The sequence below is a fragment of the Camellia sinensis genome, chromosome 9, assembly GCF_055761805.1.
Source record: "Camellia sinensis isolate YWXY chromosome 9, ASM5576180v1, whole genome shotgun sequence".
In the NCBI taxonomy this organism is placed as follows: Eukaryota; Viridiplantae; Streptophyta; class Magnoliopsida; order Ericales; family Theaceae; genus Camellia; species Camellia sinensis.
This window is the reverse complement of record NC_138969.1, coordinates 56,256,964-56,268,510: the sequence shown is the minus strand read 5'-3', so window position 1 is coordinate 56,268,510 and position 11,547 is coordinate 56,256,964. Positions and strand designations below refer to the sequence as shown.

At 31.4% G+C, this 11,547-nt stretch overlaps 1 protein-coding gene across 1 annotated transcript; it reads left to right on the top strand.

The window, feature by feature from the left end:
- Positions 1-434: 434 nt before the first annotated feature.
- Positions 435-8,195, top strand: LOC145798602 ((3S,6E)-nerolidol synthase 1-like). Its single transcript, XM_082886832.1, has 7 exons — positions 435-720; positions 804-1,065; positions 1,183-1,555; positions 1,778-1,996; positions 2,120-2,258; positions 4,128-4,376; positions 7,635-8,195. Exons 1-7 carry the CDS (start codon positions 523-525, stop codon positions 7,920-7,922), a joined length of 1,728 nt encoding a protein of 575 aa, XP_082742958.1. The 5' UTR covers positions 435-522; the 3' UTR covers positions 7,923-8,195.
- The last annotated feature ends 3,352 nt before the right edge of the window (positions 8,196-11,547 follow it).

The following is an 11,547-nucleotide window of genomic DNA, read 5'->3' as shown; positions in this document are numbered from 1 at the left end:
GAAGTGGTTATCTTAATAATTTTTTGATTAAAATATAGGTGAAAGTATAAACATGTTTGAAAATAATTTTTTAATTTTTATAAAAAAAACGTGTAAAAAATAGAAAAAATAAAAATTTTAATTTTTTTTATACGACTGACTTTTTTAGTGACTTGAAACAAAATAAACCATTAATTTTTAATTTAATCAATTTAAACTATAATGTTTTGCTTTTTTTTAATTTAAATTATTTGTCTATTTTTGTTTTATAAAATTGACCGAAAATAGTATTTTATTATAAGACTCAATTTTTTTTTTTTTTTTTTGGGACGGTCATTTTCTCGTACGGATTGAAAACTTAAAAAACAAAACTCGTGGTAAATGTGTTAATCATGTCATATTATAAAGACGGAAGCAATTAAACGCGTTCTATAAATAGGGGTCCTCTTCTTCACTCATTCAAGCTCATCAATCACCCCAAGAACAAACGTACTTTCCATAAAACACAAAACAAAAAAACACTTCCTAAACATTGTCCTCATCATGCAAATCTTCCACTGTGCATCTCCTCCTTCTCATCTTCCCATTGCTCCAAACAACATCCCACAAATCAACAAGACTAGTCTCATTGCATCATCTAGTACACTTAAAACCCACAAATGGAGCATTGGTGATGATCTCACTTTAGTTTCCAACCCCTCAATACACAAAGACTATCAAACTGGATATCGCAGCTTAACCGTTAAGTTTTTCTTTTTTAATTTTATGACTAATCTTCGAAAATCTTGATGTTCTTGAGCTGACAATGTGGAACTTATTTGCAGGATGACTTTTGTGTAAAGCATGAACAAAAATTGAAGGAAGCTAAGAGGATGTTGAGGAAAGCAGGAGAGAACCCATTAGAAGGTTTGGTCATGATCGATAACCTCCAACGCCTAGGCATCGATTACCATTTCCAAGAAGAGATTGAAGCACTTCTACAAAGCCAATATACGAAATCCAACGCTACTACGCTTGGTTATGACCTTTATGAAGTTGCTACTCGCTTTCGTCTACTAAGGCAAGAAGGGTACAATGTGCCCGCGGGTATGTGAATTTTCATTATTTTTTCACTACCCAACTTCATTTTTTTGAATTCTTTTTTATCAGTAATATTTGTGCTTGAAATAAGTGTAAATGAATGGGAAATTGGTAATGGAACAGATGTGTTTAACAACTTTAAGGCTAAGAACGGAAAGTTCAAACCAGAACTAAATGCAGATATGAGAGGGCTGATGAGTTTGTATGAAGCTTCACAGCTAAGCATAGAAGGAGAAGACATTCTTGATCAAGCCGCAGACTTTAGTACCCGAGTCCTTAACGGTTTGATGCCACATCTTTCTCATCATCAAGCTCGAGTTGTCAGCAACACACTGGGAAATCCCCATCACAAGAGCCTAGCAAGGTTCATGGCAAGAGATTTCCTTAGTGATTACACGAACCCAAGTGAATGGGAAAATGTCTTGCAAGAACTGGCGAAAATGGATTTTAACATGGTTCAATTCACACACCAAAAAGAAATACTTCAAGTATCAAAGTAAGATTTTGTTTTTAATTTAGTGCAGAGAATATTGTGAATCTAATTTTGTTCACTCACTTAATTAGTTATAATAATGGGAATTATTACCCCAACTAGGACCCACCTCACTTTTTTTAACTCGTGTTAAGTGAATGAACAAAATTGTTTTCAATGACAGGATGTTAAGTTTGTTCAAATATGAAGATTCTTCTGCTTTAATTTGTAGTTTTGTGATCTCAGGTGGTGGAAAGACACGGGTTTGGCGAGTGAACTGAAGTTCGCTAGAGACCAACCTCTAAAATGGTACATGTGGCCTATGGCAGCCCTCACAGATCCAAGGTTCTCAGAGCAAAGAGTTGAGCTCACAAAACCCATCTCTTTCATCTACTTAATAGATGATATTTTTGATGTTTATGGGACACTTGAAGAACTCACTCTCTTCACAGAAGCTGTCAATAGGTATGCATCATCACCCTTTATTTTTAGAAGTCTATTCAATTATATTGTGTGGATGTGAATGCATTAGAGATATAGTTGTTTAAAATAAAGTTTATATAGATCAATAATTATTGGATAGTACAGATGGGAACTTGGTGCTGTGGAGCAACTACCAGAGTACATGAAGATTTGTTTCCAGGCTCTTGATGATATTACAAACCATATTGCTTACAAGGTCTACAGAGAACATGGATGGAACCCCATAGATTCTCTTAGAAGAACGGTACACCATAACATTTCTAGCTAATTGTACATTCACATTGTCAAACTGAATTTGTAATTGGATTTTAAATTTGTTGAGTGAAAAGATAAATGAAGAGTAAGACTAAAAGTTCAAAGTTTTATCTCGAACTTTATAGAGAAATATCAATTTATGCCTCAGATTCATTCATATTTAGACCCTACATTATACTAATTCAATCTCTATCAAACAAACATATTACCCAAAAAAATAGTGACAATTTTTCTAGGACAATAGGATTTCTATAAATGAAGTAAAAGTAAGGCATGTTTAGTGTTGTCACTACATTATATAAGGATTTTAAAAATCAAATTTTTTTTCATCTCCAAAACAAAAATTTTGTTGGAAAAATATTAGAAGACAAAATTGTCACGAAAAGGCCATCCCGAGAAATCCAAAAAAAAAAAAACAAAAATAAATAAATAAAAGAAACCCTTTAAAAACAATTTTTAAAATATTGGTAATAAATGCAATTTCAGTGATAATAATTTTGTCTCAAAATATTTACTTTTTGAAACAAAAATTTTGGTCTAAAAAATATAGTAACTCATTATTAAACACAAACGTGATGGAGACCCCCTAGTTTTCCCCACTCCACCACCCCCCACACACACGTGGGGGTTGGTTATTGGAAGAAGGAAAAAAAAAAAAAATTCTGCACCAATCAGACTCCACTGGAACCCAGTGGGGGTCTGAAAACATTAGTCTATTAAATAAACTAAAAATGCAGTGACTATTCTTTTGGCTACTAAGCCTATGTTTGGGAAGTTGGGTTTGAAGATTTTTTTGGCTAAAATAGTCATAAAAAATAAAATAAGTTTTTTAGTCCAATAAGACAAAATATCACATCTAACCCATAATTATTACATTCTTTTTCTCATAAAAAAATCAAAAAATTCAAAAGTCCTTCCCAAACCAGACTTTTTAGCCACAAGTTAAAATAGCCAAAAAAATCAAAAAGTCAACTCACTTCCCAAACGAAGCCTAAGATATTTTCATTCTAAAAAGTAATTTCATTCTTAAAACCTTAATTTGTTGTAGTGTGTTATTGTTGTTGTTTTTATTTGTTTTATATTTATTTTTATCTTTCAAGTTTTGGAAAGAAAAGTAATAAAATGTTCAAAAACTCCTATTTTCATTTTCTATTTGAAATCATTTTCAAAAACTCAAAAATCACTTTTTTTTGATTGGCAAACTCGAAAATAACTTTTTCACATTTCCTAAAAAGTTAGTTGCTTTTAACGACTTTATTCGTAAACAATTTTGAAGAACTGTCACCACATAAGTTTTTTATTTTTTGTGTTGTAGAAAATGAAAAAATGAAAAATGTAGGCCCCCCTTTTTTCTGGGGCAATTACAATTCAGTGTACTTTCAAAAAAATAATTAGTATGTGTAGATTCATTAAAAATATATATATATATATATATAACTTTAATTATTAGGTATCGTTTAGGAACATGTCATTTTAGTAACTTTTTGATTTTTTGGCTAAAATAAAAGGTAAAAAAAATTAGTATGTTTGGGGTGACTTTTTGGCTTTTTACGAAAAGATGTGCAAAAAGTAGAGAGAAAATAGAATCTTTGACTTTTTGATATAGGTTATAAGCTTTTTGGCTTTTTTTTTTTGTAACTTTTTAACTTTTTTGCTAAAATGTTAACTTGCCAAACGAGTCCTAAATGTTGATAAAAGATTTCACTAATCTATAAATATTTAAAAAAAAAAAAAAAAACTGATATGTAATTTTTCCTTCTTTTTTCTTTTTTTTTTTTTTTTTCTTCTCCTTTTGGTACACAAATCCGTTCACAAATCTAAGAATTGATAACAAGTCCTTGATTGTTTGTTGTTGCAGTGGGCAAGTTTATGCAATGCTTTCTTAGTAGAAGCAAAGTGGTTTGCCTCAGGGCACTTGCCAAAACCAGACGAGTACTTGAAGAATGGTGTGATTAGTTCAGGTGTACATGTGGTATTAGTACACATGTTCTTTCTATTAGGTCACAACATAACCAAGCAAAATGTCAATCTTGTGAATGACAATCCAGGCATTGTGACTTCTACAGCTACAATTCTTCGTCTTTTTGATGATTTGGGAAGTGCCAAGGTATCAACAATCTCTATCCTTTTTCTTTAGTTCCTATGATTTGTCTATCACTAGTTTGTCATGTCATATGAAAAGTCGAACTTTAACTTGATCAATCATATAAGCTTTATTCACCACAATTACTTGATACATATGCGCAAAAAGAAAAAATTATGTGTATTCAATGATTAAGACAAAACTTCAACCATTATCTTGAATAAAAAACTACTCGGAACACATGAAGGTTGTACAAAATGTTAGACTTCTTCTATGTTGCATTCATAAGCCATAAAAAAAATAGAGGGATGCACCAATAAATCTCAAATTAATAACTTATGCACTGTTTAGTCCTAAAAGTTTTCTTATAGACTGAAAGGTTCCATTACAATGTTTCAAACATTAGATTAATGTTTCAAACATTAGATTTCGAACATCAGATTAATGTTTCGAACATTAGATTTCGAACATCAGATTAATGTTTCAAACATTAGATTGATGTGCAAATAGGACTAAATGGAGCATAAGAAAACTTTTAGGACTAAATGGTTCAACTTTTCAGAAACTAGGACTTATGGATAAATTTTCCAAAAAAATAAAATAAAATAAAAATAAAAATAAAAAATAATTAAAATAAAAAACTTAATCTATAAACTCATTGTCAATTGATTTTGAGTTTGATGTTTTAACAAAGTACAAAGATGGGTCTTGGATGGTCTCCAATGAGTCGAGAAGTCTCAGCCTCAGTCTATTATTTTATCTCTCATCTCTCAATTATCTCCACATGCGAGTCTCAGCCTCAGTCTAAGTCTATTATCTTATCTCTCATCTCTCAATTACCTCCCCATGCTAAAAGTTACTATATTAATTACTAATTGATTTTGATTTGGATGAGTTAGACACTTTAACATAAAAAATAAAATATGTGATTCAAGTGACTCACAGGATATTAAAATTTTATGCCTATTTTTCTGTGTTTTTAAAATTTTATTTTCATGGACCCATAAAATGATAAATTTTCATTGTAATCAAAGCCGCCAAAAAATCTAGTTCAGCTTGCATCTACACCAGCAAGGAACCAAAAGTATCTGAAAAAAAGGTATTGGCTCACAGTGTTCAATAAAAATAGACTTAAAAAAAATTATCATGAAGTTTATGTTGAAAATTAAGTAATTTTAGCATTAGATTCAAATTTAAATTTTTGTATAATGAAACCTATACTCAAATGAATCTCTACTACATATCATAGATTTTTTTTAAATAAGGTTATGTTTCCTTTCAACATATAATCAGGGCATCTTGGTCTTTTTGAAGACAAGGCTTTGTTTGGCATACCGACTTGGGACTAATAATTTTCTCGGCCTAACTGAATGATATTGGGTGGTGAGGAGTCCCTAACAAGCACTGACACTAGTCGTGACATTGGGCTAAATGGCCCAATGGTTATGGACCCAGATTTAATTGACCCTGTTTGGTAGGGTTTATTTTCAGTTTATTTCACCGTTTAGCTTAATTTAAGCTATTTTGATGTGTTTGGTTCAACTTAATAGTATAGTTTATAGCTTTTTATAAGTCAAAAATCAACTTATTCTTTGAGTGAGGGAGGAGAAACTTAATTTATAAGTCAAAAATTAAATTATGTTCACAGCTATAAGGTATAAGCTATTAGATTATAAATTATAATCACTTTCTCACAATTTTACCAAACAGGTCATTGTCTAATTGAGCCTGCCGTTGCGCACACCCCCACAACCACCCGAAATAAGTAGGTTCACCAAAAACAAAAGAAAATTTGCCAACCCATCATCATTATTTATTAGGATAAATTACACCTAGATTTGAAATGATATATATAATAAATGACAATTCTTAAGATTTTAACTCATATAATATTTAATTATTTTTTTATTATCAATAATTCGTTAGTTATTTGAAAGTAAAAAAAAGATATTATCATTCCTTTTATACTAAAATGTATATTTGTCTTTATTTATTTTAGTGTATACTTAACATTGGCATTAATTAGTTTCGTTTATTTTAATGAAGTTAATGTATTTATATAAAAAATATAAAATTAATTATATGTTTTTAAACTTTAAAGAGGTGAATATAATTTATCTAAATTTTAATCTTCATAGCTAAAAATACATGACCATATGAATTATTACTGAAAAAAATAAAAAAATAAAAAACAACTGCTCTTCAAAACTAGTCCTAAATTTTATAACGGTGGTGCTAGAGATCACTAATTTAGTGGCTCTAAATCTACCACTATTGAGGTGGTAAAGCAAAAAAAAAAAAAAAAAACAGACACAATACAAACTGTAGCCTACTGCCACATCACTAATGATAGCTTTAATTAAAACTTCCACTCATTTTTCATTTTATAATCAATAATTCTATAGAGACAGAATTAATGGGCACCATAGATGTCAGACAATGATACATAGTACATACCCCACTACCAATGAGATCACCATAGATGTCGGATAATGATACATAGTACATACCCCACTACCCATGAGATCGTTCCCCTCACTTGTTCAACCTGTATTTTATAAAGTCAATTATTTGTGGAAAATTATTAAAATTCTCGGACTAACACAGGTTTATACTCCTTAACTAACTTAATTAATTATCATTTAATATGTTTTCTCATATTTCTTAATCACCTAACACAATACATCACCTACTCATATTCTCCACCAATCATAATACTATAGAATACCACGTGTCCATACTCCAAAATTAGCCTAAAAAATGTGGGTTTCTTTCACGGATTTAGTTTTTTTTTTAAGTTATCATCTTAATTTAAGAGACCGTTTTGACTTAATAAATCCATTTTGAAACCTTTTTTAGTGATCCAAATTGTTTACTGTTTAGGCTTTATTTAGTAGAATATTAATGTGAAAAACTAAAATGATTGAATATCGATAATTATATATTTGAATCATATTTATTTTACAAAAATGGATGACAAATATAATTTTTAAAATAGCTATCCATTTTTTGTAACAGAATTTTAATTCAAACTTATAGTTACCGATGTTTGATTATCTTGATTTTTCGTATGAATATTCTACTCAACAAGTCTTACAAAGTGAACGGTTCAGATCATCAAAATCAATCCTAAAATGAGTTCACTAAGCCCAAACACTCTGTTAAATTGAGATGACTAACTTGAAAGAAGCAAAACCTTCTTTTTCATTTCTGTCAAGATGGTCTATCTATGATTGTCTATTTCAGATTTAATAAAGCTTGTCCCACTACTTTAAATGACAGGATGAGAATCAAGATGGCAAAGATGGGTCCTATGTACAGTGCTACATGAAGGAGAACAATTGCTCCTCAGTTGACACTGCAAGAAAGCAAGTCATTCACATGATATCACAAGCATGGAAGAGCCTCAACAAGGAATGCCTATCTCCAAATCCATTCTCATCAGCTTTCACAAAGGGTTCTCTTAACATTGCAAGGATGGTTCCTTTGATGTATAGTTATGATGACAAACAAAACCTCCCAGTCCTTGAGGAGTACATGAAGTCTATGTTCTACGATAAATTACCTTAGGTGAGTGAGCATTGTTAGATGCTCTGCAACTTCTTCACTATTGATGCTACAAACCTAGCACCTGTAATGCTCATAAACTAGCTGTTTGGTGAGGAATAAGTGTATAGTCCAACAAGATGCAAGAAAAATGTAGTAGTTATGTTACAAGGTAAAAGATGTTACTTTCCAATCTACTAAGGTTCTTAGTAGTGTTTGAATCTAGGATTTGAAAAAGAATTTGTGGAGGAAAGTGTGAAGCCTCTATTTCATTCACTTTTCTTTTCTATTCATAAATCTCTTCTCAAATCCAAGATTCACGCACAGTCTATCTGTATCATGGCTTAAATTTATGTCTTGGATTCAAAATGCAAAGAAAAATGACACCATCAGAATATTTCAACTAAAGAAAATGATAACATTATAACGAGATAACAGAATTGCTATCTAAACAATTTTTCAGTCAAGGATGCCAAAAGATATAAAAATCATTCATTGTGACTTCTCACATTGGGCACAAATCTTTTCTTCCATCAATCCTCATCCAATCACCTAAATTGCTAACTAAACAAATTTTCAGACAAGGAGGCCAAAAGATACGAAAATCATCATTACTTCTCACATTGGGCACAACAATCTTTTCTTCCATCAATATGCCCACACAATCACCTTCTCCCTTCACCTTCTCTGCTTCATTGAGAAAGGAATCTGTGTAGTGTAATCAAAACTGGTCATATTGTTCCTCTATTGATCAAGAATTTCGATTTTTCGGAAGTACCATAGTCATCCAAGCACCTATCACTCCCGTAAAAAAATAAAAATAAGAACAAATAAATAAAATCAAGAGATGGGGTGCTAGGTGCATTTTGCATTTGAATATTAAAATGCTTAAATAATATTTCTGGAGTGTATTTGTCAATACATATTCCAAAATATCTATTGCATATAAGCTAATCAAATTAGGCTCGCTCTTCAAATATAGCTAGCCTTGAATAATTTTGTTAATATAACTATTGTAATAGCTAGCCCAAAATATGCTAATGCCAGTTATAATAGCTAACATGCTTCATTTAAAGAGGACCTTAGAGATGCTCAAATTAGGCTCTAATTCCATTCTTCTCCATCTCATCAATCATTGTAAGAATGAAACCAAAGGAACACATTTGAAAAAAATGCTTTAATAAACACTGTCGGGCTTAACCAACAACTTCTCTAATAATCTATAAGAAGCTTGCTAATTTCAAATTCATGCACTCTGCGAGGAGGGCATTTAAAGATTTGACTGTGTTCACAATTCAATTGGGGTATCTCATCATTTGAAGAAGTCGTCTTCAAATGCAGGAGAACTTTTGTGCAGCAAGGAGGCGGCTAAGTGTGCTTCTGATAAGCTTTAAGGCCAAGGTGGCGAACGTGGCCAGATTCAGAGACATTCTTGAAGATTGGATTGTAGAAAATCTCTAGTAATGCAATCTTCTTGTTGAAATCCTAGAATAGTATCAAGTTAGAAATTCAATTGTATGTGTTTTGTTTGAGGAAATTTGAGTGTTATAGATTCATTGCATGTTGATTGGTATCAACTATGTATTTAGTTTATTTTGGAACCTCCTTTGGTTCCTGATTAGATAATAGGTCATGTATTGGGGTTTTAGGATATATTTGATCATACATTTTATTAGGGATGTTCTTGTCAGGTGTCTGTTGCCCATTGTTTGTAAGGCTTGGGCATGTATGCCCCTTGTATGTAAATATTTTATTTCTTTTATTCAGACTCTTAACAATAAATAAATAAATAAATAAATGTCATACATAAAAAAATATGGAGAACACCCAAATTTTTTGACATCCAAACAAAGTGATACCATGCAATATGTATGACAACAACTATAAGTCAATTTACAATATATACAGTAGCTTGTGACATAATACATTTCCTTGGACTGTATTCTTAATTTGGTTTAGTGTCAAAGACAGATAAAAGAAAAATATATCACATTTCCTTGGACTGTATTCTTAATTTGCTATATGTTGGAAGTCTAAAAAACAGACTATAATTGCTAATTCTACAATGGAAGCTGAGCTTATAGTGTTAGCTTCAGCATGTGAGGAAGCGAATTGGTTGAAGATTTGTTACATGAAATCCCTTTTGGGGAAAAACAAATTCCTCCTGTGTTAATTCGTTGTGATAGCACTGCTGCTATTGGTAGAGTGAATAACCATTTTTATTATGGTAAATTTAGACCTATTCGAAGGAAACACAGTATTGTGAGATCCTATTTGAGTAATGGCATCATAACTATGAATTATGTAAAATCTTGTGATAATCTTGCGAATCCGTTAACCAAGGCCTTGGCGAGAGAGAGGGTCTAGAATACATCGAGGGGGATGGGTTTGAAGCCTATAAAATCATAAACCATGTATGAGGATACCTAACCTAGGGACCAGAGATCCTGTAACTAGGTTCAATGGGAAGAACGAATCATATGGTGGTTGTAAAAAAAAATGCACTCTTTAATATTTTGTTATCCATATCTATGATGTAAGTGCATTTGTCCTATAATGTTGGAGGGTTGAGTTTTTATACTCTTAATGAAACTCTGTAGCTCTTGTTAAGTGGGGTGTGTAAATTACAATAATATCCTTGACAGATTTTACCTATGTGAGCATGAAAATGGGGTGTGAGCAGTAATACTTTATTTTCCCTAAGTAGTCATAGTTCAAGTCTAAGACCACTACTGACTCTGGAGTAAAGGTTGTTGTTTCACTAATGAAGGTTCAATGCAGAGCACACCTTCATGATGTATACTAGTCTATCTTTGTTTGGTAATCTCTCTTATCCTTGTTGATATTAAAATGAGTGGGGGATTGTTGGACCATTTTAATATCTTTTATTTATATATTTTGTTCATGAATCTTCCTTTTGTCTTGTTCATGAATGGAGATTAATTGGAGTTCATGAATTTGGTGGTGAGTTAATTTTTTGGAGACTCTCCCTTTCGTTTAGGTTCATGGTCATTATTATTTCTTGGTTTATTTTGTAAAGTCTTAGTGGCCTATAAATAGTTTCTCTCATCTACTCTTTTCTACACCATCACACTAATTATTTTTTATACAAGAGAGATTACTAGCAAAGAACGGTGTTTTTCTTGGTGGAGCTTTGGGTTCACCATCTTGTACAGAGTTGGCCTGAACCATACGACAAGTAGTCGGGTTGTTGTATCCTGGAGGGCACAAGTCATAGTTTTGTGACTACTGCATCGGTATTTAGGGTTCTTCCTACCACAGTGGGCTTGATCTCCTTAAAAAAATGAGATATATGTGCCTCAGCCTGATCTATTTGTATCTCTTTTTCTTTGCATTATTTATCAATAAAATATTTTTTTTCTGGTATTTTCACCAACAGATTGTGATTGGTTTCTCATCAATTTTGAAGTGTGTTAGCAAATGATTGGGCATTCTTGCTGCCAACTTAGTTGGGATCATGTAGTTATGTTTTGATACTTTTTGCACTTCCTCCTCCTTTTTTTGATATAATGTCATATGTATTTATGTTAATTATCATTAATAAAGGTCCTTTTTTCTGTTAAAAATATATATATATATATATATATATTGTAAAGAAATCACGGCTTATCCTTTTTTCTTTTCTTTT

What these genes read in the sequence shown, in the direction of transcription:
- LOC145798602 (XM_082886832.1), top strand. Translation starts at nt 523, where the DNA reads ATGCAAATCTTCCACTGTGCATCTCCTCCTTCTCATCTTCCCATTGCT. An exon ending in CTGGATATCGCAGCTTAACC is followed by an intron (nt 721 to 803) that starts GTTAAGTTTTTC and finishes ACTTATTTGCAG; the next exon opens with GATGACTTTTGTGTAAAGCA. An exon ending in AGGGTACAATGTGCCCGCGG is followed by an intron (nt 1,066 to 1,182) that starts GTATGTGAATTT and finishes GTAATGGAACAG; the next exon opens with ATGTGTTTAACAACTTTAAG.